At 36.9% G+C, this 25,914-nt stretch overlaps 1 protein-coding gene across 1 annotated transcript in view; it reads left to right on the forward strand.

Annotated features, from left to right (window-relative positions):
* LOC114639413 (syntaxin-binding protein 5-like) overlaps positions 1-25,914 on the forward strand; it is a gene marked incomplete at its 3' end in the record, with an annotated part of 222,451 nt that overhangs the window by 120,585 nt on the left and 75,952 nt on the right. The window contains exon 4 of the mRNA XM_028788160.1: positions 1,932-1,995. Coding sequence (XP_028643993.1) covers positions 1,932-1,995 — 64 coding nt within the window. The remainder of the gene's footprint in view (positions 1-1,931; positions 1,996-25,914) is intronic.

Below are 25,914 nucleotides of genomic sequence, written 5' to 3' on the forward strand. Positions count from 1 at the left end.
CAGCTGCTCTGAGTGCAGTGGCTCCTGGATGACTCAGGATTCAGTTTCTCCACAGGACAGGAGCAGACCAACTCTGTGTCTGTTCCAGCCCAGAGCGGGGTATAATACTTAATATGTTTAACTCAGAGTTTTCAAATATTTAAGTATATATTGTTCTATGAAACTTCTTACTGTTTTCACTAATCTATCATGCAATACACTTTAGTAATTGTTGATCTAACCAAACCCAAAGATAGATAGTAGTTTTGGTTTGTTGACTATTATTAGTTACTAAAGAATAATTAAGGACATTATTCTTTGTCAGAAGCATTTACCTTCTTACAATACTATATGTAAATGTATATTACATATGAATATATCCAAAAACAGCTCTATGAACTTTCTTTTGTAACCCTGTATGTTTTTCTTTAAAATATACTATAAAATAAAAATAATAATTCTGATTTTTAAATAGAACAATCTCTCAATACATACTGTTAAAAATGATCTATCTTTTGCCATTAAATTATATATGTGTGTGTGTGTGTGTGTGTGTGTGTGTATGTGTGTGTCTGATCAATGGTACTATATCCATTTTTAGATGAGAAAATATATTTGTGAATGGGATGAATGAATCCATTCACATAATTTATCAGCATCTAATCTATGTATTTCTTTTAGTAATATTCAGGAATCAGTATTATAATTACTTACTTATCAGTTTTAAAATTAATTTCTAAGATTTAAATAGTCTTTATTGTCTTGTGAAGGATCTTTTTGGATTTTTTGTGTCCTTAAGAAATAACGTGGAACTGGCAACTCAGATACACTTGGATTACCCTTTCTAAATGTAGTTTCTTTGTTTTCTCGCCCTCTGTAACAACTGGATCATGGAAAGGACTGTAGAAAGTTGAGAAATAGTTCTTTTGTCATGTCAGATGATATCATGCTTAAGTATGACATAGTCATATTCATTAATCCTGTTAAATTAGATTTATAAAGAAATCATGCCAGATGATCAGAGTAGAATAAGTTTTAGGTCAGATTAGCAAAGTCCTAACTTTTGGTTGTGTTTCTATACACATAATTATTTATTATTGGCTACAGTGGAAAATCCAGATATAATAGATATAATCAATGAACCAGATTCCCCCAGGTATTCAGTTTTCTGAAGGATAGACACTAAAGCATTTCCTTTTAAATCTAGTATGCCACTGTATTCTGCTTTAGGGACAAAATCATAGAAAATTCCATGTCAAAGGAAATCTTAAATTAGAAGCAGCTTAAAATTTGCTTGAAATAGATTTACTATACAAGTTTGTGGCTATAGCATTTTCTATATTAATAAAATTCATTAAACATATCAGAGACCCGTAATTTCACAAAAATGTAATAAAAGTACCATTTCAAAATGTGGGACTTTATTTTTATACCTAATTAAAAATATCCCACCAACCCTAGTTTACTAGATTTAATAGGAAGAAGAAGAGTAGTTCAAACAATATCAACTAACCAGATCCCTCAGAGCTCCCAAAGACTAAACCACCAACCAAAGAGTACACATGGGTAGGTCCATGGGTCCTGCTATATGTGTAGCAGAGAATTATCTGGCATCAATGGGAGGGGAGGCACTTGGTCCTGAGGAGGCTTGTTGCCCCAGAGAAGAGGAATGCTAGAAGGGTGAAACAGGAGTGGGTGGGGGAGTACCCTCTTAGAGGCAAATGGGAGGGGGATAGTTTGGGGTATTTGCAGAGGGGAGACTGGGAAGAAGGACAACATTTGACATGTAAATAAAAAATCAATTAAAAAAAGTAGTTCATAAAGAAAGCTGAAATTTCAAGCAAATTGGAGCTTAGCTCTACTAGTCTGGGAGTGTATTACAGCTTAATCTTAACTTCTTTGCTATTTTCTGTTGCCTAGTTTTAAATTATTGTTCTGAATTGATTTAACAGATCCACCAAGACTCATCCAGGCCCAGTTGTACATTTAAGTGATAGCCCAAGAGATGAAGGAAAAGTAAGTATGCTACCTTATTCTCACTTTTGTTTTTCCCACTTTTAGAAAAAGTTATTTTATACTATTTTTTTGAGATTTAAAATCCCAATTAGTTGGTAGCATTCAGTGGCATCTGAAAATAATACTTGTTGAGGGTATGCATGAGCAAGTGAACAAGTAAATGAAATACTCTTGCTAATAATGCTCTAAGTTTTTAGTTTACTCAGCAGTAAAACTGATACTTAAATCTGCATTGTTGAGAAGGTAGCAGAGCAGCGTTTATTTCTAAATGTTATATGATTAACTTAATAATATGACTATGTCATTAGTCATGTGTCTGGGAGGGGTTAGAGGGAAAAGGAAAGGGGGAAACGATGTAATTATATTGTAATCTCAAAAAATAAAAATATTTTAAAAATAAATTGTTCTAGGTACTTAAAAAGCAAATGAAGCAACTTTTTTTTCCCCAAAATGAGTTAAGTGCAGATATAGTTTCTCCTGGGGTGAGGAGGAAATACCATCACTGGCAGTCGAAGAAAAACAGGTATACCGTTCTTCCATCAGACCAAAAATGTTAGAAATAATGATACTAGATAGTGGGAAAGACCAGATGTGGATAGCACGTCATCAGATTATAAAACCATTCTGATTATTTCACAATGTGCATTAGATATGCATATATTTGTATATGTGTATATGCACAGAAAACAGTATTATAATCATTTAGGACATATGTTTTAAATCATTTGGCCTGAATAATCCTTTCAGATATCCATACTATTTATGTAAATAAGGAATAACATGTCTATTAACCAAAAGTTAACTAAATGAATGTTGATACACACATAATAGCAACTTAACTAAGGCACATTTTAAAAGGAAAATTCTAGAACAATGTGGTATAAAACTATGAGAATGATATATCTGTATTAGTATGTGTATACTATATACCCTGAACAAAAGCCTGAATAGATCTGTACAAATCTTCGAGGGCACTAGACATGGTACTGGGGAAAATGGTAAATGGTATTCCTTTTTGCATGTTATCCAAGTTTTTATGAAAGAATGCAGTATATGGTGACTGTGTATTGACAATTGAAAAGGATTATAAATAAATGAATATTGATGCCAGTACACCAAGACTAATGTGTTGCTCGGCAAGATTAGTCTATTGCCCATAAAACCTTACCTTCTTATAGACCAGGGTTTTGTTTTTAACTAAATTTAATTTTGTTAATCTTTTGGTTGTACTTTTTGTTTAATAAGTCTTTCCTTTCTTGACAAAAACCATAATCCTACCTTTCTATCAATTTTAAGTTTTTATATCTTATAATTCGAATTTAACTTCTGCATGAATTATTTCACGCTGCTTTGACATAGTGATTTTTTTTGTATATTTAAATACAAGTTTCTCAGTTATTTGCAAGTTTCATCTATGGAATGATTTATTTGATTTTCTTTCATGTTTTAGAGAACTTTATGTAATTTTTAATAAAATGCAATCTCTTTTGTTAGATTACTTTTCCATATACTATTTTAGATTGATTCCTGTTCTGATAACTTTTTACATTGTGTGTCTGTGTGTGTATGTGTGCGTGTGTGTGTGCATGCGTGTGTGTGTGTGTGTGTGTGCATGTACACGTGTGTGTAGAGGTCAGAGGACAGTTTGTAAAGTTGGTCTTATCTTATATAAGTTCTGGGGCTCAAACCTAGGCTATCCAACTCAGCTGCAGGTGCCTTTTCCTGCTGAGATCATATTGCTTCCTTTTGACCTAATTTTTGTTAAGGTCGTTTGATAATAGCTAATTATTTCTTGTATATAAAATACTATTTTTTTAAAAAAAAAACCTGGCAGTGTCATTAAATGATTTGTTTTTAGTGTCTGTCCTTAGATTCTCTGGTGTGAATTATTTATGACAGTATAACAGATGTAGACAACTTGTTTTCTTCCTTTCCAACATAGTTATATGTATCTTATGTTTTGATGATCAGGATCTAGCACATTATTGATTATAAATGATTTATTCCTGGGTTTGAAGATTTAAACAAGTTGAGACCCTGTATTCTGTCCCCACCCCTTCTCTAATCCCCTACACAATAAGAACAAAAATATTCCATGTATTTCTAGTATTGAGAGTTTTAAATTATAAATAGTGTTGAATTTGGTTGGATAGGTTTCTGCATGCATCAGGTTAAGCATTTGTTTTAATTTGTTTAATATGTTGATAGATTTTCTTATTTAAACATTTCCTTTAATGCTTCTTGGATAAACTTGATGTGGAAAGCCTCTCCTTGGAGGCTTGGTAGTGATGTAAGAAACAAAGTACTGTTGTTAGGGTTCCTATGGAAGCAAGATAATATCATAGTCAAAATTAGAATCTCTTTCCTCCATGACACTATTTCTAAGAAACTTGAATATTGGCGTGTCAAACAGCAAAGGGTGCTGATTTTCTTAGAAGCTTCTATACGGGCTATAATAACAAGGGCAGCCTTTTAGATTCTGTCAGGGTGTCTCCCAAACACTTCCTTGCTATACTTCAAGCTTGGCAGGGTCAATCAACTTCTTACAGTACTGCTTCCTGAAGCTCACCAGCTGTACCTAGCACCCCTGGCTCATCTCAGTAGTTCTGGATTCACAAGGTATTACACAGTTTAAAGCATACCTTGTGCCTTTTCTAAAAACTTCCACAGGGGTCAAATGACATGACTCTCTTGTGAAGATGAGCTAACTTCCTATGGAACAACTTTAACAAATGCCAGACGGGAGACAGGGAATGAATTATTCTCGTCCCTTTAGTTGGGTTGTTCTAAGTCATGATTTAGAGACAAGGCCACAAATCCACACTGATGAAACACCTGCCAAATAATTATTGATGTGTCTTTTCTGACTCTCCCCATGAAAGAATGGATAGCGTAATTTTGAGTCAGTTTGCTTCTGGTTCACTTTCCCTTCCCTTCAGTACTGCAACCCAGAGAGTCTATTTTTCATGAAATATTAGTAGAAGAACCTTGCCTCAGGCTAGTTTCTGTAGAGCTCTGGTTCAGATAGCAGTAAATCACAACACCTGCAGCCTCTTCCTTATCTTAAGAACAAAGCTAAGCATTTGTGACTAGACGAAATAACCTTCAGTTCCTAAAATATGTGGTCCTTTTTTCTGGTCCTTTATATAAGTGTTTGATGAGTTTCTATATTGTTGCCACATGGATAGGATTTTTATAGTTAGATTGTCTTATACATAAAAACAAAGAATTTGTTGAAGACATCAAGTGGAGTGATATTAAATCCTGGCATACAGTGAAATAATAATTACTTGGACATCTTTGTGTGATTAATTGGAGTATGGACTCATGTAAAGGTCAGAAACTGGGAGACCAAATACTTACGATATGGGCTAATGACAGATATAAGCGGAATAAAGTCGCTTTTTTTTTTTTACAGCATTTGTGTTAGTTTTCTGGTACTGATATAAGCTATTATACTTATGGTAGTTTAAAACAACAAAACTTTATGTTATTACAGTTCTGTGTGCTAGAAAGCCACCAGAAGCATCACTGACCTGAACTCCTTTAGGCAACTCTAGAAAAGAAGCTGATCTCTGGCTCTTTCACAAGCATCACCCCTTCTTTGGCTGGTAGCTGCCTTTGTTTTAGAGCTAACAGTGAACTGTATCCCCAGCTTTGTCCACAACAGTCTCTTTCTGATCACATCCTCTCTTAAGGAGAAATTTTTATTAGCTTGGGCCCACCTGGAAAATGTAAGGCACCTCTTCCTTATCAACATTGAACCTAATTACATAATAAAGGTCTTTGTTTTGCCATCAGAAAGACTTCTTTATGGTGCTGAGGATCAGATTCAGTTCTTTTTGCATATATATATATATATATGTATGTATATATATAATCCCAGACACTGATGACTTATTTACCTTAACTCTGGGGGATTTTAAATATCTTTTTAATTTATTATTTTCTAATTATTCACTTTATATCCCACCTACTGCCCCTTGCAGTTACCCCCTCCCATAATCTTTCCCCCATCCCCTCTTCCCTTCTCCTCTGACTGGATGGGGGCCCCTCTGGGTATCCTCAGACCTTGGCACATCCTCTCCCACTGAGGTCAGATAAGGCAGCCCAACTAGAAGAACATATCCCACAGACAGACAACAGCTTTTGGGATAGCTCCTGCTCCAGCTGTTCAGGACCCACATGAAGACCAAAATGTACATCTGCTACATATGTGTGTATGGCGGGGGGCTAGGCCCAGCCTGTACATGTTCTTTGGTTGGTGGTTCAGTCTCGGAGAGACCCAAGGATGCAGGTTAGTTGACCCTGTTGGTCTTCCTATGGAGTTCCTATCCCTTCCAGGTAGCAAGCCTTCCTCCTATTCTTCTGTAAGAATCCCCAGGTTCCATCCACTGTATGGCTGTAGATCTCTGCATCCATCTGAGTCAGCTGCTGGGGGAGCCTCTCAGAGGATGGGATTGCTAGACTGGGCATAGGATGGCTCTCTAGTTTGGCCAGTTATTGGGGTTATTGGTTGACCATTTTCCTCAGCATCTGCTCCATTCCCCATCCCTGCTTTTCTTGTAGACTGGATAAATTTGGGATCAGAAGTTTTGTGGATGGTTTGGTGTCCATATTGCTCCACTGGAGTTCCTTCCTGGCTATGGGAGGTGACTTCTGTAGGTTCCATATTCCCAATGCTGTGAGTCACAGCTAAGGTCACCTTCATTGATTCTCGGGTGCCTCTACTATCCCAGGTTTCTGTCATGTCTTTGAGATGTGCCTCCCCCACCTCCCCACACCCATCAGTTGCAGATTTCCTTTAAAGTATATTTAAAGGAACTCTTACTGCTTTTATCCTGAGAAAATTTTAAAATTGGGCTCAAGAACTGTGTATAAGGAAACTAATTGTTACCACTTTGATCAGCCTGTGTCAATATTAGAAAAGAACATTATCCCAGGTTCTTATGAGTTAGTTTTTAAGAAATACCATAACAAATGACCACACATGGGATGACTTAAAACAACAAATGTTTAGTTTTTCATAGTTCTGAAAGTCAGAGGTCTAAAATCAATGTACCGGTTGGGCCAGGATCCCTCTAAAAGCCCTAGGGGATACTTTTCTTGCCTCTTATAGCTTAGATAGTCTTTGAATTGAGGAGATATAACTTCAGCTTCTGCAACTATCTTCTTATGTCTGTCTTTTCTCTTTGTCTGTTGTCCTTTTCTTATAAGGTTAACAGTATTTAGGGTGGGGTCCACTCTAAGTCCAGATAATTTCATCTTAAGATTCTTAACTAATTAGACATTTAAAAGACCTTATTTAAAAAAAATAAGACTACATATTAAAGTTTTGGATAAATATGTGACTTTTTTAAAAGCATGCTTTTCAACCATCACCCCCAGGGCAGGGAAATTTATGTAGATAAACTGGAGAAAACAGTAACTCTTTGTATCAGCCTGGACTTCCTGAACCCATCTGGCCAGCAGAATGTCACTTTTACAGTTAGAAAACAGTTTTTCTTCTTTAGGAGACTGATGTTTGTATTCACAAGGATACCCAGAGTCATCAACTCAGGTCTAAAACCAGAATAAAATCTTAGATATTACTATAATCCAACCTCAATATTTAACTCTTTCTCTATAAGAAAACTGAATATACATAAAATAAGTAGAATATTTACAAAGAAACTGAGGACCCTACTATTGTCTGTCACAAAGTCAATTCATTCACCTAGGACATATCTTGGACCATAATTTGGTGAGGACACATGCCCTAGTAGTTCACAGGAATAGTACTCTGAAGCTTTGACTCAGCAGAGACTTATTGTTACTAGAGATACCAACTAGAAGGTAGAGATACCTTCTGGCACAGCATTAAGGAAGAGATCAGAAGAAACAAGAGTTGCGAGTATTAATATAAGTATATTATTTGTCCAACTAAGTCTTCTCCTCTGACCTCCTCAGAAGGCTTCCAAGGATGCTGTTTCTTCTTAGGAAGGAATATTCTGGAAAAGCAGGTAACATATTTATAAAACTAGGCAGTGGCTATCTCTTTTTAGGCCTTTGTTGACAGTAGGAAATGATAGCAAAGAGCCAGTCTCCATTATATCTCTAAGGATTAAATATCTAGATGGGTAGAGGCCAGGTGGCATTATTTAACCATCTGGCAGCATGGGCATAAATTATTGTAACAGGCAGTTAGGCTGGACTGGCAATTCATAAATCCATGGTATTAACTAATATTGCATGACTTTTCTAGGAACAAAATTAGGTGGAGCATTTGATTGGAACTTGTTTGATTTGCATAATCATAAAAAAGGTAAAGAGTAGTTTTCTCTTCATATTTATCACTGACATGGAAAATTACTTCTTATCAACCTTTCAAATGTGAATCAGTTCTGAAATCCTGCATATAGTGATCAAAGGGGGATCCTGAGTACATATGGAATATAAATATATACAGGAGCGTTACTGATCATTTGTAGAAGAATTTTTTTCAGGACAATTATCTAAAAGGTCAGAGCAGGCATTAACATTGGCAAATCCAAAACCAATATTCTGGTCGTCTCATAGGTGGTAAGCTGTACAAACTAAGTAACCAGATAACAAATGAACTATTACCCCAAGACTAAGTTAAAAGTACACCACCCGCCTGCATAAATATATCATTTTTATTTAAGTGTAAGGTGGACAGATATGCTCAGTGATTTGGACTAATACTCTCTTTGGTTTCCTGACATTATAACTAGAGGTATAGTAGGAAGACATAGTGCAAGTTCCTGAAACTATCTACCTGCCAGGATTATTATCAATGACAATCTGTTTCTCTGAAGTTGCTACAGAAATTAGTATAATTAAACTTAAATGATATAGTGATATGGTGGTAGTAGACAAAGACATATCCTCTTTGAATTCCATTGTGTGGTTTCTTCAAAAACCATCTTGGATCAAGTTTGGTAATAGAAAGTCATTGTAGAAAATAAAATAGTTTAAGTCAAGCTCTGTTGTTAATGGTGAGTGTGATTAGAGGATACCCTATGTTGCTTTATTTATGTGCAGATCAATATTCATCAGCAGATAAGGGCAAAGGAATGGACAGACACAAGCATCAGCATTTCCTCAGGATTTTTCTGGTTTCTAATAATATATTTCTCAGAAATTCTTTTTTTACTTAAATAGATTTTTCCATATAACACTTTCTGATAATAGTTTTCTATAAACTCTGCCAGTTTCCCTAAGATCCTCCTCCCCTCCCCTTCCACTCAAATCCATACCTTTTTTTCTTTCTCTCATAATACAAACAGGCATCTAAATAATAAAATACAATAGTGTAAATCAAATCATAATAGTGCAAAACATAAAAAACGAAGCAAAGAAAAAGCACAAGAAACACATACAGATGCTGAGATACACACATTCACACACACAGAAACATCATAAAAACAAAATTGGAAACCATAATATACAAGTAAAAGATATGTAAGGTTAAAAAACAAAGCAAAAAGCCCAAGCAAAGCATTATGAGACAAAACACCTACAAAAAACACAAAAGTGTTCATTTTGTGTTGGCCGTCCGTTGCTGAGGATGGAGCTGGTTTGGTACCAAGTGAGGTTCTGTTGGAGAAATTAATTTTTCCTTTGTGTACAGTTATCAATTCCAGATAGCTTATGGATTAGGAATAGAGGCTTGTGACAATTTCTGTTCTCAACATTGAGACCCCATCTAGCTTAAGCATGAGGAAACCCTGTGCATGCTGCCATAATTTGAGTTTACCAGTCCTGTTGTGTCTACAAGGCCTTGTTTGTGTTATGTCTCACATCTCCACTGCTTTTGCAATTTCTCTCCATCCTCTAGAGTCCCCTGAGCCCCAAGGGAAAGGATTTGGTGATTAAAATCCTATTTAGGACCGAGTGTTCCAAGGTCTCTTATGTTTTGTACTCTTACCAGTTGTAAGTCTCTATATGTTCCCATCTACTGCAGGAAGAAGCTTCTCTGATGAAGACTGAGAAAAATGCTGATAGAAGAGTGTCATTAAAAGTCATTTTATTACTATGTTCTATTAGCAGAACACTACTATTTGGTTTTCCCTTAGATCCATGGCCTATCTAATCCATGGCACCTGAGAGTGATAGGCATGAGTTCCATCTCATGGAGTGGTCCTTAATTCTGAACAGATAATAGTTGGTTATTCCCATAACTTTTCTGCCACTATTGCACTAGCATATCTTGGATAAAAAGTCACCACTGTAGATCATAGGGTTTATAGCTGAATTGGTGTTTACCTTTCTCTTTTAGCATTTGAAGAACCTTTCAGTACTGCAAACACTAGTCTGTAGGGGTGAGGGCTCTAAGTAGGTACCCCTAGACTTCTGTATGTTCAGTGAGTTATATAGGCATTGTCTTCAGTTTGTGGAGAGCAACCAATAAACTTAGAAGTATCCTGGGTTGTTGAGGGGTTTCTACAGGGTCTCTCTGTCTATTAACTCAATTATATGTAACTCTCCCCAACATTGGATGCTTCATTTGGTAGGGAGAAGTCTACTTGGAGCTTTGTCTACTGTTATTTGATGATTCCAATTTAGATCTCTTTTATATATGTAGATATTTTAAAAAGTTTCTACTATACTAGGTTTCCATATGGTGCCTCAAATGTCCATAGTTGCCCCTACCAATATTTCCTCTTTGTTTCCCTTCCCACTCCTGGGCAAATTCTTACCTTACTATATATATATTTTATTATATATTTTATTCACTTACTCTATAACTAACCTCTGTGGTTATATGGATTAGAGCCTGCTTAATACAAGCTTAAAAATTAACATTTACATATAAGCAAATACATATCATATTTGTCCTTTTGAGTCTGGATTTCCTCACTCAGTATTATTTTCTAGCTCCATGCATTTACCTATGAATTTCATGATTTCATTTTTTAAATGGCCAAGTAATATTTCACTGTACAAATATACTACATTTTCTCTATTCACTGATTCATTGATGGCATATAGGCTGTTTCCAATTTCTGTCTAATATAAATAGAATAGCAATGAACATGGTTGTGCAAAGTATCTCTATTGTAGAATGAAGAACCCTTTGTGTATTTGTCCCAAAATGGTGTAACTGAATATTGAAGTAAACTGATTCTCAGCTTCCTGATCTGTACTCCATTTTAAAATTGGGTTGTTTTCTTGATTTCCAGTTATTTAAATATCTTTATATATTTTATATAGCCATTTATAAGATGTATAGTTGTTAAAAAAATCTTTTCCCAATCTGTAGCCTGCTGGTTTGTCTAAATGATGGTGTCCTTTGACATATAGAAGTATTTCAGTTTCATGAGGTCACTTTTATTAATTGCTGTTCTTAGTGCTTGTGATAACAAATGTTCTTTTCAGAAAGGCTTTTTCTGTTCTAATGAGTTCAAGACTATTCCCCACTTTCTCTTTTTATCAGATTCAGTGGCCTCATATTGTTGTTGGGTTTTTTTTTATCCATTTTGAGTTTCATTTTGTACATGGTGATAAGTATTGATCTTCTTGCTAAAAATCATCCTTTCAAGTAGTGTGAAGAATTGTATTGGAATTTTGATGATTACATTGTATCTGTAGGTTGTTTTAGGAAGGATAGCTGTTTTCACTGTATTAGTTCTACCAATCCATGAGCATGAGAGACCTTTCCATCTTCTGATATCTTCTTTGATGCCTTTAGAAAACATCTTAAAGTTTTTTATTATAAGCATTTTACCTGCTAAGTTAGAGGGACTCTGAGATATTTTATTTGGTTGTGTTATTATGAAAGGTACCATTTCTCTGTTTTTTTTTCCTCAGACCATTTGTCAGTTGTGTATAGGAGGGATAGTGTGTTTTGGATATTTTCTATTATGCTACTTTGCTGAAAAGTGTTTGTCAGCTACTTGTAGGGGTTCCCTGGTACAATTTTTAGGGTTATTTACACATACAATAATATCATCTTCCAATACAATACTTTCACATCTTCTTTCTCAATTTGTACCTACTTATCTCCTTCTGTTGTCCTATTGTTCATACTAAGACTTCAAGTACTATATTAGGTATTGAGAGAGTAGGCAGCTATGTCTTGTTCTTGAATTTACTGGAAATGCTTTGAGTTTTTCTGGCATCTGGGTTTGAGGTCATTATAATTCTAGATGGTGATATATAGTCTTGTCTTTTTGGCTAGGAGTTCTTTCCCCTGGTTTTGCTTGCCCTTTCTGGATCTTAGGAGAGTATGGTAGGTATTGGTTGCCTAAGAGGGAGTATTCCTGAGTCTCTGCCAGATGTGGGTACTGTGAATCCAAGGGAATCCCAGGTGGAATGTGTTTCTAGGTATTACTGACACAAAGGATGGGATGTGTTAGAAGCAAGTGAAGAGAAGGTCTATATCAGTGGTTCTCAGCCTTCCTAATGCTGTGACCTTCATGTGACCTTCATGGCCACCAACCATAAAATTATTTTTCCTACTTCATAACTGTAATTTTGTGACTTTTATGAATTGCAATGTGAATATATGATATGCAGGATATCTGATATGTGACTATGTGACTCCCAAAGCAGTTATGACTCTCAGGTGGAGAACCACTGGTCTATAAAAAGGAAAGGTTGGTCTGTCAATGAGAATCTGCAGACTCCCAAAAAGAGTGGAGTCAGTAAGAGAAGACAGGTCCCTGCAGGTGCTCTGCAACAGGGCTGTGGATGAAAGTGAGGAATTTGTAATGGAGAACCAAGAGAGTAAAGATCACCTACCTGATTCGCAAGCCAGCATGGCCAGCTGGTTTCCCTGGTACCAAGGGGTAGAGAGTGCCCCTTGGTACTGACACAAGGGAATGGTGTCAGGTAAAAAGAATGGATACACTGAGGAACTGTGGAGTCCCCAGGGAATGGAGGCATAAAGGGGACTTAGTCCCATGCACAGTCTGCTACAGGGCCAGGGATGCGACTGGGGAAATGTAATAGAGAACAGGAAGGAATATGAAAGTTGCCTACCTGATTCTCCTTGCCTTTGGCCAGCTAGTTTCAAGAAAGAAGATAGCTCCAAGTATTTGTGGCTGGTACAAATAGATAGGGTGAGGCTTCTCAGGAATTCTTGATTATCTTGTACATTCTTTACTGGTTATATAATACACCTTGGATCCGCTAAGCAGAAATGGCAGCTACTTATGCAATTCCTCAGATTTAAGTGTCAGAAGCTAGGAAGAAAATTGCACAAAGACCAGGGTATAAGCTATTATATTTATCCTTTTCTAAAAAAGTATCAAGCTTAAAGAAGAATGCAATTATATAATCTTCAGGAAAATGTATGGAAGTAGAGACTAGAATTTTGTGAAAATAGTTAACATTAAAATGTCAACCATCACGTGTTTGCACATATGTGAAATATAGGAGGAAAATTACTAGGGATATGTAAGTAGAAAAGGGTAAGGGAAAGCAAGGATAAGAAGGGAGGTAAGTATTAATAATGAACACTATATGTCTATAATATATAATAAAACCCTTTATACAATAAAAAGAGATAAACTGGATATGGTGAACCACTTGCCTGTACTGTAGAGGCCAAGACAGGAGAATCAGAAGTTCAAGGTCATTGTTGGCTATATAGTTCAAGACCAACTTGGGTCTCAATTATCTAATTAACTAATTAATTGAACAAAAGAAGAAAAAACAATGAATGAGGCTAAGTCATTAGTATATGCCTTTCTTCCCAGTACTTGGGAAACTGGATCAATAGAATCATCAATTCCAGGTCAACTTAACAAAACCTTACCTCAGTAGAATAAACAATCAAAATGTAATTGAAAAGTCACAAAAGATCACAACAAATTTTTCTTCATCCTTGGAATATAGTTTAATTTTAAAAAATCAATATGGTTTACATAGCAACAGAAAAAGAAAAATACAATGAAAACTAATACAAAAAAGCCTTTAATAAAATTCTTTTGATTAAAAATGATATTTTTGTACTGTAAGGAAGGGAAAAATGGAACTTTGTGAACCTGAGGTTGTAAAACTTATATAAAACTATGAATATATCCTACTTAATGCTGTTTGTTTTTCCTTGTGATCAGAAATGAGATAAAGAGTCCTATTATTTAACGTTGCTTAGCTGTTGACAGTATTAGTAAATTTTCTTTCCACATGTATTGATAAAAAATAAATTCCAGTATTTATCTGTATCTCATAAATTTTAATATTTGGTATTTAAAATATTTTGTTAATTCTTTGAAAATTTCATATATCATCTGTTGATCAACCCATCCCCAACTCTTTCCATATTCATCCCTAACTCTATACCCATCCAACTTCATGGTCTCTCTCTTTCTCTTAAACTCATCTAATTTGAAGTTTCTGATTTTCTACACACTGACCAGTTGTGGCTCTCTGTTTTAATTTTCATCTGCACATGAGTAATGTTCTTCTCTCATGAGTAATGAGAAATACATTAATCTATGAGTATAGTGGTAAGTCATTAGGAGTTGGTTTAATAAAAAGTCCATTTAGCAAAATAATAGTGGTAGGTTCTCCCCTAGGGCCTACAGACTTGTATAGCCAAAGACTCTTGGCACAAATAACCATGCCAACTATGAATTCCACTTCATGGAATGTCTTTCTGGGTCTGGGCTATCTCAATCAAAATGTTTTCTGTTTTGTTTTCTAGTTTTACCCATTTATGTGAAATTTTCTTAATTTTAATCTTCTTTACAGCTAATAATAAAGTGTTTCACATTTCATTATGCATGCCATCAGTTGGGAGACATCTAAACTGTTTCCATTTGCTAGCTATTGTGAATAACAGCAGTAATGAACATGGATGAACGTGCATCTCTATATAATACTTTGCATATGTCCAAGAGTAATATAGCTGGATCATATGGTAGACCTATTTCTAGCTTTCTGAGAAATCACAACAGTGGCTCACCAGTTTACACCTCCCATCAATAGTGAAGACATTTTCCCCTTTCTCCAGGCCACATCACCATTTGTTGCAATTTGGTTTTGTGTTGTTTGTGTTATTTATTACTTATTTATTTATTTATTTTTAATTTAATTGTACAATTTACTTACTCATTTTACATCCCACCCACTGCCCCCCCTCTAAGTCACCCCCTCCTACAATCCTTCCCATGTCCTCCCTCCTCCCATTCTCCTCTGAATGGGTGGGGTCCCTCCGAGTATTCCCCCACCCTGGTACTGAGAGTCTCTGCAAGGCTAGGCACTTCCTCTTCCATTGAGGCCAGACAAAGCAGCCCAGCTGGAAAAACACACATCCCATGTGTAGGCAACAGATTTTGGGATAGCCCCACTCCAGTTGTTCAGGACTTACATGAAGAACAAAGTGCACATCTGCTACATATGAGTGGCGAGACCTAGTCCAGGCTGTGTATGTTCTTTAGTTAGTGGTTCAGATTCTGAGAGCCCCAAGCATCCAGGTTAGTTGATTCTGTTGGTCTTCCTATGGAGTCCTTAGCCCATTTGTGGCATGCAATCCTTCCTCCTATTCTTCCATAAATGTCCTCAAGCTCCATCAACAGTTTGGCTGTGGTGTCTCTATCTGTCTGAGTCAGATGATGGATAGAGCCTCTCAGAGGACAATGTTCTCTTGTCTGGAAGCATAAAAGAGTATATCATTAATAGTACTAGGGATTGGTGCTTGACCATGGGATAGGTCTCTAGTTGGGCTGGTTATTGGTTGGCCATTCACTCAGTCTCTGTTACCTCCCCTACACCTGCATTACTTGTAGACAGGATAAATTTTGGGTTTTGTTTGATAAATTAAAGTTTTGTGGGTGGGTTGGTGGCTCTATTACTCCACTGGGGCTCCTGCCTGGCTACAAGAGGTGGCCTCTTCAGGTTCCATATACCCAGTGTTGTAAGTAATAAAGTCACCCCCATTGATTTTTGGGGACCTCTCTTATCTCAAGTCTCTTTAACTTCCTAGAGATGCCCCCCACCTCCTCATTCCTGTTGGTTGCAGATTTCTGTTCATTTTCATGGCCATCTAGCCATCTCTCCTGTCCTTCCCTACCCCTGATCCTGAACCCCTCATTCTCTCACTCTCTCCACTCCCTTCCAGTTCCCTCCCTCCATCTGCCTCTCATAACTATTTTATTCCCCCTACTAAGTGAGATTAAAGCTTCCTTGCTTGGGCCTTCCTTCTTGTTTAGCTTCTTTAAATCTTTGGAGTGTAACACAGTACCTGTATTTTATGTCTAATATTTAATTATGAGTACATACCACGCATGTCCTTTGGGGACTGGGTTAATTCACTCAAGATAATATTCTCAGGTTACATCCATTTGCTGGCAAAATTCATGATGTCTTTGTTTTTAATAGCTGAATAGTATTCCATTGTGTAGATGTACCACGTTTTCTTTATTCATTCTTCATTTGAGAGACATACTGGTTGTTTCCAGTTTCTGGCTACTTTGGATAAAGCTGCAATAAATATAGTTGAGCAAATGTCTTTACAGGATATTGGGGCATCTTTCGGTATATGATCAGGAGTAGTATAGCTGGGTCTTGAGATAGAACTATTCCCAGTTTTCTAAGAAATTGCCAAATTTCCAGAGTGGTTGTACAAGTTTGCACTCCCACCAGCAATGGAGGAGTATACCTTTTCCTCCACATCCTCACCAGCATGTGCTTCAGTTTTGATCTTAGTCATTCTGATTGGTGTAAGGTAGAATCCCAGGGATTCTTTGATTTGCATTTCACCGATGACTAAGGATATTGAATATTTTAAAAGTATTTCTTGGCCATTTGTAATTCCTCTGTTGAGAATTCTTTATCTCTACACCCCATTTTAAAATTGGGTTATTTGGTTTTTATGGAGTCTAACGTCTTGAATTCTTTGTAAATTTTGGTTATAGGAGTCTCTTCAATGTCTTATACACAGACTCATAATGTCTGCAGATAAGAATACTTTGATTTCTTTCGTTCCTATTTTTATCCCTTTTATCTCCTTCATTTGACTTTATTGCTCTAGGTAAGACTTCAAGTGCTATGTTGAGCAGGAGTGGGGGAAGTATACATCCTTTTCTTACCACTTATTTCAATATATTTTACTATATTAATATATTTTAATAATGCTTTTTATATTTTCCCATGCTTAGCATGATGTTGGCTGTAGGGTTATCATATATTGTCTTTATCAAGTTGAGATATCTTCCCTATATTCCTAGATTCTAGATTCTCTAGTACTTTTATCCTGAAGGAATGTTGGATTTTGTCATAAGCATTACCTGCAACTAAGGATATGATCATATGTTTTCCCTACTTGAGTCTCTTTATGTGATGAATTACATTTAGTGATTTACATATGTTAAACTCCCTGAATCTTTGGGATTGACTTGACCATGTGACAAGGGTTTACTGATGTACTGTTGAGTTTAGTTTGCAAGTATTTTGTGAGTATTTTTGTATCCATGCTCATCAAAGAAACTGGCCTATAATTTTCTTCTTTTGATGAATTTTTTCTAGTTTTAGTATTAGTGTTATACTGACTTTATAAAAAGAATTTGGAAGTATTCTTTCCATTTCTACTTTATGGAATAAGTTGAGAAGTATTGGGATTAGTTTTTCTTTGAAGTTCTAGTAGAATTCTAACACCGTATCCATCTTGTCCTGAACTTTTTTGGTTGGTATTTTTTTTAACTATTTATTGATTTTTTTGTGAATTTCACATTACACACTCCAATCCCACTCATCTCCCTGTCCTTTCACTTTTGCCCTCCACCCTTGCAACTTTCCCTCAAAAGAAAACAACAAATTAAAAATCTCGCCATGGAAGCTGTAGTATGTCATAGTGTGAATGTAAACCCTTTTGCCCAAATAGCTTCACTTGCCAATGTTCATTGCAATGAGCCACTAGTCTAGTTTGAGACCTCTGGCTTCTGCTACACTATCAATACTGGATCCTCACTAGGGCTCCTCTTGGATATCCAGTTGTTGCCCTTATGTTATGGAGATCCTGAAATTTTTGAGGTCCAGCTTCTTCATATGTTTCTGCAGTTCATAGATAGTATGAGTGTTGGGGTGGAGTCTACTCAGAGCACTGCATCTGGGCCTGGGTTAAAGTTGAGTTGGTCAGCCTATCATCTCTCCTGTGCCCACACCATCATGGCCAGTTCTCATGCTTTGCCCAGGAGGTGGCCAGATCTCCTGCTTTCATACCCTTTGGCTCTCTGTGCTCATATCACCAAGTCCAGCTGTTCAGGCCCTGTGCATGGGTGCTCTTCTGAGTGCTGCAGCTGATGCAGAGTGGGGCTAGTTCTCTCTCAAGTGGCAAAGTCAGCTCTCCTGCCGTAGGCCAGGGGTGGAACCAGCTTACCACAGTGCTATGACATCAATATGGCCTTTGGTGGTAACACAGCTCTTAAACATCATCACAGACCCTGGTTTTGATAGGACCACAGACACAGTCATGGCCCCTGGTGGCAATATAGGCCCAAATCTGACCATGGCCTCAGCCAACTCAGATCAGTATGTCCCCAAATGGCACCAGAGCCCTCAGATAGATGTCTACATGGTTTTCAGTGGCAGTCTATTCCACAGACATCCACATGGACTTGGGTGGCCACTTGGACCACAGACATTGATACAGACCCCAGTTGCAACAGGACCAAGGACCAATATTTGATCTTCAGTGGCCTTCTGGGGCAAGATTTCATCATGGCCTCAGATGGCAGCATAGGCCATGCAGATCAGTTTGGCTCCTGGTATCAGTATGGCTTCTGGCCATATGGTCTCAGGCAACAACCTAGACCATTGACATCCAGATGGCTTTCAAGGGCAGCATTGGCCACCAACGTTAATACAAACCCCAGCTGCCATAGGGCCACAGACCCAGACATGGCTCCTGATTGCAGCCTGGGCCCAGACATCATCACGGTCCCAGGTACTCAGGCTCCTCAAATTTACTTGTTCTTCACCACTGTTGATTCTCCAGTTGCATTTCCCTCCACAGTGCATGAGCCACTTGACTTGGCTTTCTCTCCTCTCTCTACAACACATACTCCATCTTTCTCTTCTCTCTATCACACATTCACTCATCCCAGCAGTGCCTGTCTCAGGTAGTCACTTGAATGTCTTTCTTCTAGCCACCCCTCAGCTGCAAACTGTTGAAAAAACTTCAATTGCTACTTTTATTTCCCTGGTTGTTATGGGGTCTATTTAAATTATTTATTTCATCTTAAGAAATTCATCCTTTACTTTTAGATTTTTCTGGGTTATTGGAATACACACACACACACACACACACACATACACACACACACACACACACACACACACAATTTAAAGAATATCTTTATGATTCTCTGAATTTCCTTGGTATCTGTTGTAATGCTTCCCTTTTCTTCTGAGTCTATTAATTTAGGTTCTTTCCATCTTTTCTTTTGGTTAATTTGGATTAAGTTTTGTCAATCTTGTTAATCTTTTCAAAGAAACAATTCTTAATTTACTTGACTTTTCATAACTTCTATTTATGTTTAACTAATTTTTTCTCTAACTTTTTATTTCCATGTACTTGTTTAGGTGTTGTTCTTATTCTTCTAAATCTTTTATGTGCATCTTTGTTATTAATTTGAGCTCTCTGCATTTTATGTAGATACTAAAAGTTAATAATACATAAACTTTTCACTTAAGACTGACTGCCTTCATCGTGTCCTATAGATTTTGATAGATTGTGTTTTCATTTTCATTAAATTCTAGTAATTTTAAAATTTATTTTGATTTCTACCTTAACCCAATTTTCATTCAGTACTCTATTGTTTTTCTACTTTCTGCAGTTTTTTTTTAAAGATTTATTTATTTATTTTATTTATGAGTACACTGTCGCTGTCTTCGGACACACCAGAAGAGGGCATCCAATCTCATTACGGATGGTTATGAGCCACCATGTGGTTGCTGGGATTTGAACTCAGGACCTCTGGAAGAGCAGTCAGTGCTCTTAACTGCTGAGCCATCTCTCCAGCCCCTTTCTGCAGTTTTTATTGCTCTTGATAGCCTTTGTTAGACTTTTCCGGAAGGGGTATGAAATATTCTTCCCTTTCTGTTCTGACTAGTTTTGCTATGGAGTCTATTTGTCATATATTAAGAGTAGTTACAGCTGCTTGTTTCTTAGCTTCACTTGTGTGGAATGTTTCTTTTTCTCTCCCATCCTTTTACTGTGAGCTGGTGTTGATCAGATCATTAATGGTGAAGTGTGTTTCTTGTAAGATTAATCCCGTCTTCTAATACAGCCTGTTTTTCTATTTTTTATTTAAGAATTGAGAACTTTAATATTGGGTGTTGCTTAACAGTGTTATTAATCCCTGTTACTTTGTTGTGGTGGGTGTTTTCTTAGACTTCTTTTGGTTCTCTAATTGTGTCCATTGAAAAGCGAGGTGTTATTTGGTTGGTGATGTGACCTGGTCTTTTTCTTGCTGCTCTTTTTGGTTGTGTTTTTATTTTTTCCTGCATATTTAATGTTTTGATTATTATGTTATGTGGGTCATTTCTTCTCTAGTCCAGGCTATTAGGTGCTCCATATGCCTCTTGTATCTTGATAGACATCTCTTTCCTTAGATTTAGGAAATGTTCCTTTCTAATTTTGTTGAAAATACTTTCTATGCCTTTGATTTGGGTTTCTTCTATACCTTTGAGTCATAATTTTGGTATTTGTACAATGCTTCTAAGTTCTCCATGATCCTTTCCTGAATTTTTAGATTTAACATTTTCCTTGATTGAATGTCTTACTGCTTTTACCCTTTCTTCAAGACCTGCTATTTTCTCTTTCACTTTAGATCCAGTCTGTTGGTAAAGCTTTCCTCTTAGCTTTTTGTTCTACTTACTAAGTCTTTCATTTTGAATTTTACTTCCATTTGGCTTTTTTTCCCCCTCAGAGATTAAAAATCTTTATCTAACTTTATTTTTCTATTTAAAATTTTTCTTATTATTTAATTCAAGTGTTTGCGGTTTTTTTTTTTGAAACATAAATGTTTTTATTGCAAGAAGCCACAAGAATAGCTAAAATCTGGGATCTCATAAAGGATTGTTAAAGACTAGATAAGTGTTTGCGGTTTTTGGTCTTCATTCAGGTATTTATTCATATCCTCTATGAGTTCCTTGATGATATTTATAATTGCTAGTTTGAAATCATTGCTTCATGAATGAGCTAAGTTGCTTTTTTCGGGGAACAATATAATGAGGGATGCTAATTTCTGGAGGAATCACATTGCCTTAGTTATGTATATTGTTTGTGTTTTTTCAAAGGGACTTAAACATCTTGAGTTAAGTTAATGGTTCTTTTTCTTGGTGTGACTACTTGGTCTTGCCTAGGTTGAGTGGCTATTAGATTTTTTTTTTTTTTTTGCTGTGACCCAACTTGTCAGATTGTAGGCCAGCTAAATTGGGCTTGCCTTCCAGTCTTGGTTATTCTGTGCTGATGTGAAAACGGGGTATAAGAACTTACCTCGGTTCAGCTATGTGGTGGTACACTGTGTGGATGAGGTGGCAGACAGGCGGGCTGACAAGGAAATCTCGGCCAGCCTTCCCTTTGTCCTTGAGCAATGTGGTAGGTAGGGTGGTGTTGTGTGAAGTATTTTTAAAAGGGCAAATCCATGCTAGTACAGGCTAAGCAACAGCCGGCAGCCTCTGTCTGTTTTCAGCCCAGCAGACAGACGGAGACCACATTATTCCTTTTAGCCAGGGCCTGTCTCACACCAGCTGTCTCTCTACCCGGTTCACTAAGTTCCCAGGGCTGGCAGCTGCCACTCCAATCCCCCACTCTTCCATATTCTCAAGGCTGGCTAGGATGCACTCTTGCATGCCCATGCTCTGCTGCTGTACCTTCCTCTGGAACCCAGTTGAGTCCCCGTGAGAAGGAAAACACCACTCAATCTTAGTTTAGAACCAACAGGTAACACAGTCGCTGGGTGCAGAATCTAACATCCTAATTTTGTAAACTAATTTATGTCATAAATCCTCAAGTGGATCCGCCCCTCAAACCGATAGCCTCTGGCTACCTACATTTTGTCTGCCTCTCTTGCTCCCGCCATCCAAAATGAAGGCTTCTTTCTCCTGCCTTCCCTCTTCCTCTTCCTGATCCGGAAGTCCCACTTCTTGCCCAGTGATTGGTCCCTTGTAATCTTTATTCATTAGGGGAAAATTCCAGCACAGGGTGGTTGATGACAGGCAGGCTGCCTAGTTCTGGGGGATCTTACCTGGAGTTCTATGTAACGACTTCACTGGATCCCAGAACACCATAATGGGTTGTTAGGGGATCAATGTATGATATTTTGTTCATTTCTTTCAAACTTAAAAAAATAATTTTATGCTTTAATAACTTAGAAATATTGTTTCCAAAGTATTTTTGTCACTGACCTTTGATTTTACTTCACTGTAATGCCTACAATTTTGGCTGTTTGGAATTTAATATTTACTTTGCAAATAGATAATCTCTTCTGACACAGTTTTAATAGCTTATGAGAAAATAATGTGCATGTGACCTAATCTTTGTTTTTTATTTACATTGATATATATATATATATATATATATATATATATATATATATATAATTATATAATTATATTTGGCATCATAAATGTTTTTTGTAGTTCTATCTTGCTACATGGTGGTTTTTTTGTTTTTGTTTTTTGTTTTTTGGGTTTTTTTTTTCCAGACTCAGCATTACAGAGTGATCTAGTTAATGTCTGTTGGATTTTTGGAGCTGATTTTCTCTTCCTTAATTCTATAAGTGATTCTAATGTCTTACTTTCTGCATTATATTTTTACATAGCTATCTCAATAACAAGATATTTTGATAGCCAGTGTTTCATATCTTAATGCTTACTAGGGGTTTTCCCAGTATTTTCTAGACAAGGACTTTTTTTCTTTTAAAAATTACTTTTAAATTTCTGAAAAGACTTAAAAATTTTAAATATATCTGCGGCTCAAATTTGTAAGGATTGTGTTATTGATTTTTTTTTGCTTAAATAATGTTTTTTAAAAAATTTTAGGTTAAAAACATGATATACACTAGATAAAAATTTGTCATATTGTTCACCATTTTCTTTCATGTATACAATGTTTTATTTGTTCAAAATACAGTTTGTTATAGCATATAAAACCTTATATGAATTTGATTTTAGACAATATTATTGAATTATATACTATTTTGTTATTTTAACATTTATAAAAGTAATTTTCTTTATGTTAGCACATCAGAAAACTCAACACTTTTGTCAAATCTATTTAAATATTGTCATCTATAGTTTTATAACTAAGCATTTGTATATAAAATATATCTTAAAAAATAACTCTAGGGGCTGGAGCAATGGGTAAGTAGTTGAGAGTACTTGTTACTCTTGAAGATGATCTCTATTTAGGTCCCAGCACCCACTTAGCAGCTCACAACTGACTGTAACTTCAGTTCCAGGGACTCTGACTGTCTCTGGCCTCAACAGGCACCAGGCATGCATGTGGTCCACATACAATACTAGCAAAACATCATATACAGAAAAGTAAATAAAAACATAGATAGGAGAATTTAAAATACATTTCTTTAATAGCATCTAAATTTTACCTGTTTCAAAATTTTCTGTTTTAAAAGAAAGACTATTATTTTCTAAATAATTTATCTTGATTTAAATATAAACACCAGCATATTGATGATTACTTCCTTATTGCTGCAACAAAATATCTGTCCAAAGTAATTTATGGAATTAATTTATGGAATCATGCAGTTGAAGGAAAGCCTACCATGGTGAGGAAGGAGTAGAGACAGAAGCATGGCGCTGCAGGTCCTATTATACCCACAGCCAGGAGAGCATTGCTCAGCAAGCTTTCTCCTATTCCAGTGGTCCAGGGCCCTGGCTCACAGAGTGTTGTCACCTACATTTAGGACAGGTCTACTCACCTCAACTAATCTAATCTAAAAAGTCCACCATAGACATTTGTCTCCAGGGTGCTTTTAGAACCTGTACAGTTTACACTGTAGACTGCACTTAGCTAATATTGATGTGATAGAGAACTTTTAAGAAGCTTTAACGTTTTAAAGGAAGTTAAAAAGTAGGGAGCTGGAGGTCATGTTCGTGGTCTGTTCTCTCACCAGAAATCATGTCTATGATCCATGCTCCCGCTGACTGTAAAGAACAAGGAAGATACATTTGTAGTAATAGCAAAGATTGCAGATGCATAATTGAGAAAGAGAGACATGGAAGGCTTCTGTGACAACCCCTACCCCACCTCCAAAAAGTAGCAGCCTAAACAGGAAGTCATTGAAGAGAACTCTTGTTTTCAATTGTTTTATTTATCTACATTCCAAATGCTATCCCTTTCCTGGTCCCCCCTCCAAGGGTTCTTCACTCCATCCCCTCTCCCCTTTGCCTCTGAAAGGGTATTCTCCCACCCCCACACCTGTCACCCACCTATCCAACCAACTCCTCCACACATCCTGTTTCTCTGGGGCATCAAGTCTCTACAGGATTAACCACAGCCTCTCCCACTGAGGCCAGATAAGCAGTCCTCTGCTACATATGTGCAAGGGGCCATGGACCAACCCATGTATACTCTTTGATTGGTAGTTTAGTCTCTGGGAGTTCTGAGGGGTCCAGTTTAGTTGATACTGTAGTTCTTCTTATTGGGTTGCCATTCCCTTCAGCTCCTTCAGTCCTTCCCCAAATTCAACCATAGGGGTCCCTGGCCTCAGTCCAGCGATTGGCTGTAAGTATCTGCATCTGTCTCAGCTGATGGTAGAGCCTCTCGGAGGACAGCCATACTAGGCTCCTGTCTTCTGCTATCCTCATGGTTGAATTTATCTTGATTTCCAGCAGTTTCTGGCCTCTGGCTGAAGATGACGAGTCTTTACAACGCAATAAGGGCCTTCCATCTTTCACAGAATACACTAAGATAATATTTGGGTAATATGGCAGGCAACAGCTTTCAGGAGAACCCCTGTTTCAGTTGTTCAGGACCCACATGAAGGTCAAGCTGCACATCTGCTACATATAAGCAGTGAGACATAGATCCAGCCCATGTATGTTCTTTGGCTGGTGGTTCAGACTCTGAGAATCCCAAGGGTCCAGGTTAGTTGATTCTGTTGGTCTTCCCATTCTTCCATAAGAGTCCCCAAGCCCCATCCACAGTTTGGCTGTGGTGCCTATATCTATCTGAGTCAGCTGTTGGGTAGAGCCTCTCAGAGGACAACATACTCCTGTCTGTAAGGATAACAGAGTATCAATAGTGTCAGGGATTGGTGTTTGCCCATGGGTGTGTCTCAAGTTGGACCGGTTATTGGTTGACCATTTCTTCAGTCTCTGCTCGTTCCCCATGCCTACATTACTTGTAGACAGGATAAATTTTAAGGATGCTGAAATTAGCTCTCCACAACTTATGGATTTTAAGGGGTTTGGGGTAAATATGGGAGGGGAATGACCCAGTTCTATTTAAGGAGCAGGTCACTGCCAGTTTGACCTTGCTCCAGTGAGTATACAAACAACATAAATTGAATTTTATATATTTAGTAGGTGGATAGACATGGAAGGACTGGGTAATGAGTGTGATCAGGGTACATAATGTGAGATTCCCAAAGAATCAATAAAAATATGTTTTAAAAAAGCTGAAGGTGTATGAACCATCAGTTTAAAATATTTGCTCAAGGCTTTGGATGTAGCTAAGTGGTAGTGATTCTGCTGAGTATGTCCAAGGTCCTATCTACATTTGATCCCCAGCATGAGGGGCTAGCATCAGCATTATTAGTTGGAAATATCATAAAATAGACGTTCAAAGTGAAGAGATTTGGAATAAAAAATACAAAACTATTAAATACTTTTGTTTACTTTTCCGGGTATATAGCACTGAATGATATATTAGAAGTTAATTAAGCATAACACTTCATCCTTTATTTTGTCTTCATTTTCTATCCTATTTTTCTTTAAAAA

Source organism: Grammomys surdaster, unplaced genomic scaffold (genome assembly GCF_004785775.1).
Source record: "Grammomys surdaster isolate TR1022 unplaced genomic scaffold, NIH_TR_1.0 125704, whole genome shotgun sequence".
Taxonomy (NCBI): domain Eukaryota; kingdom Metazoa; phylum Chordata; class Mammalia; order Rodentia; family Muridae; genus Grammomys; species Grammomys surdaster.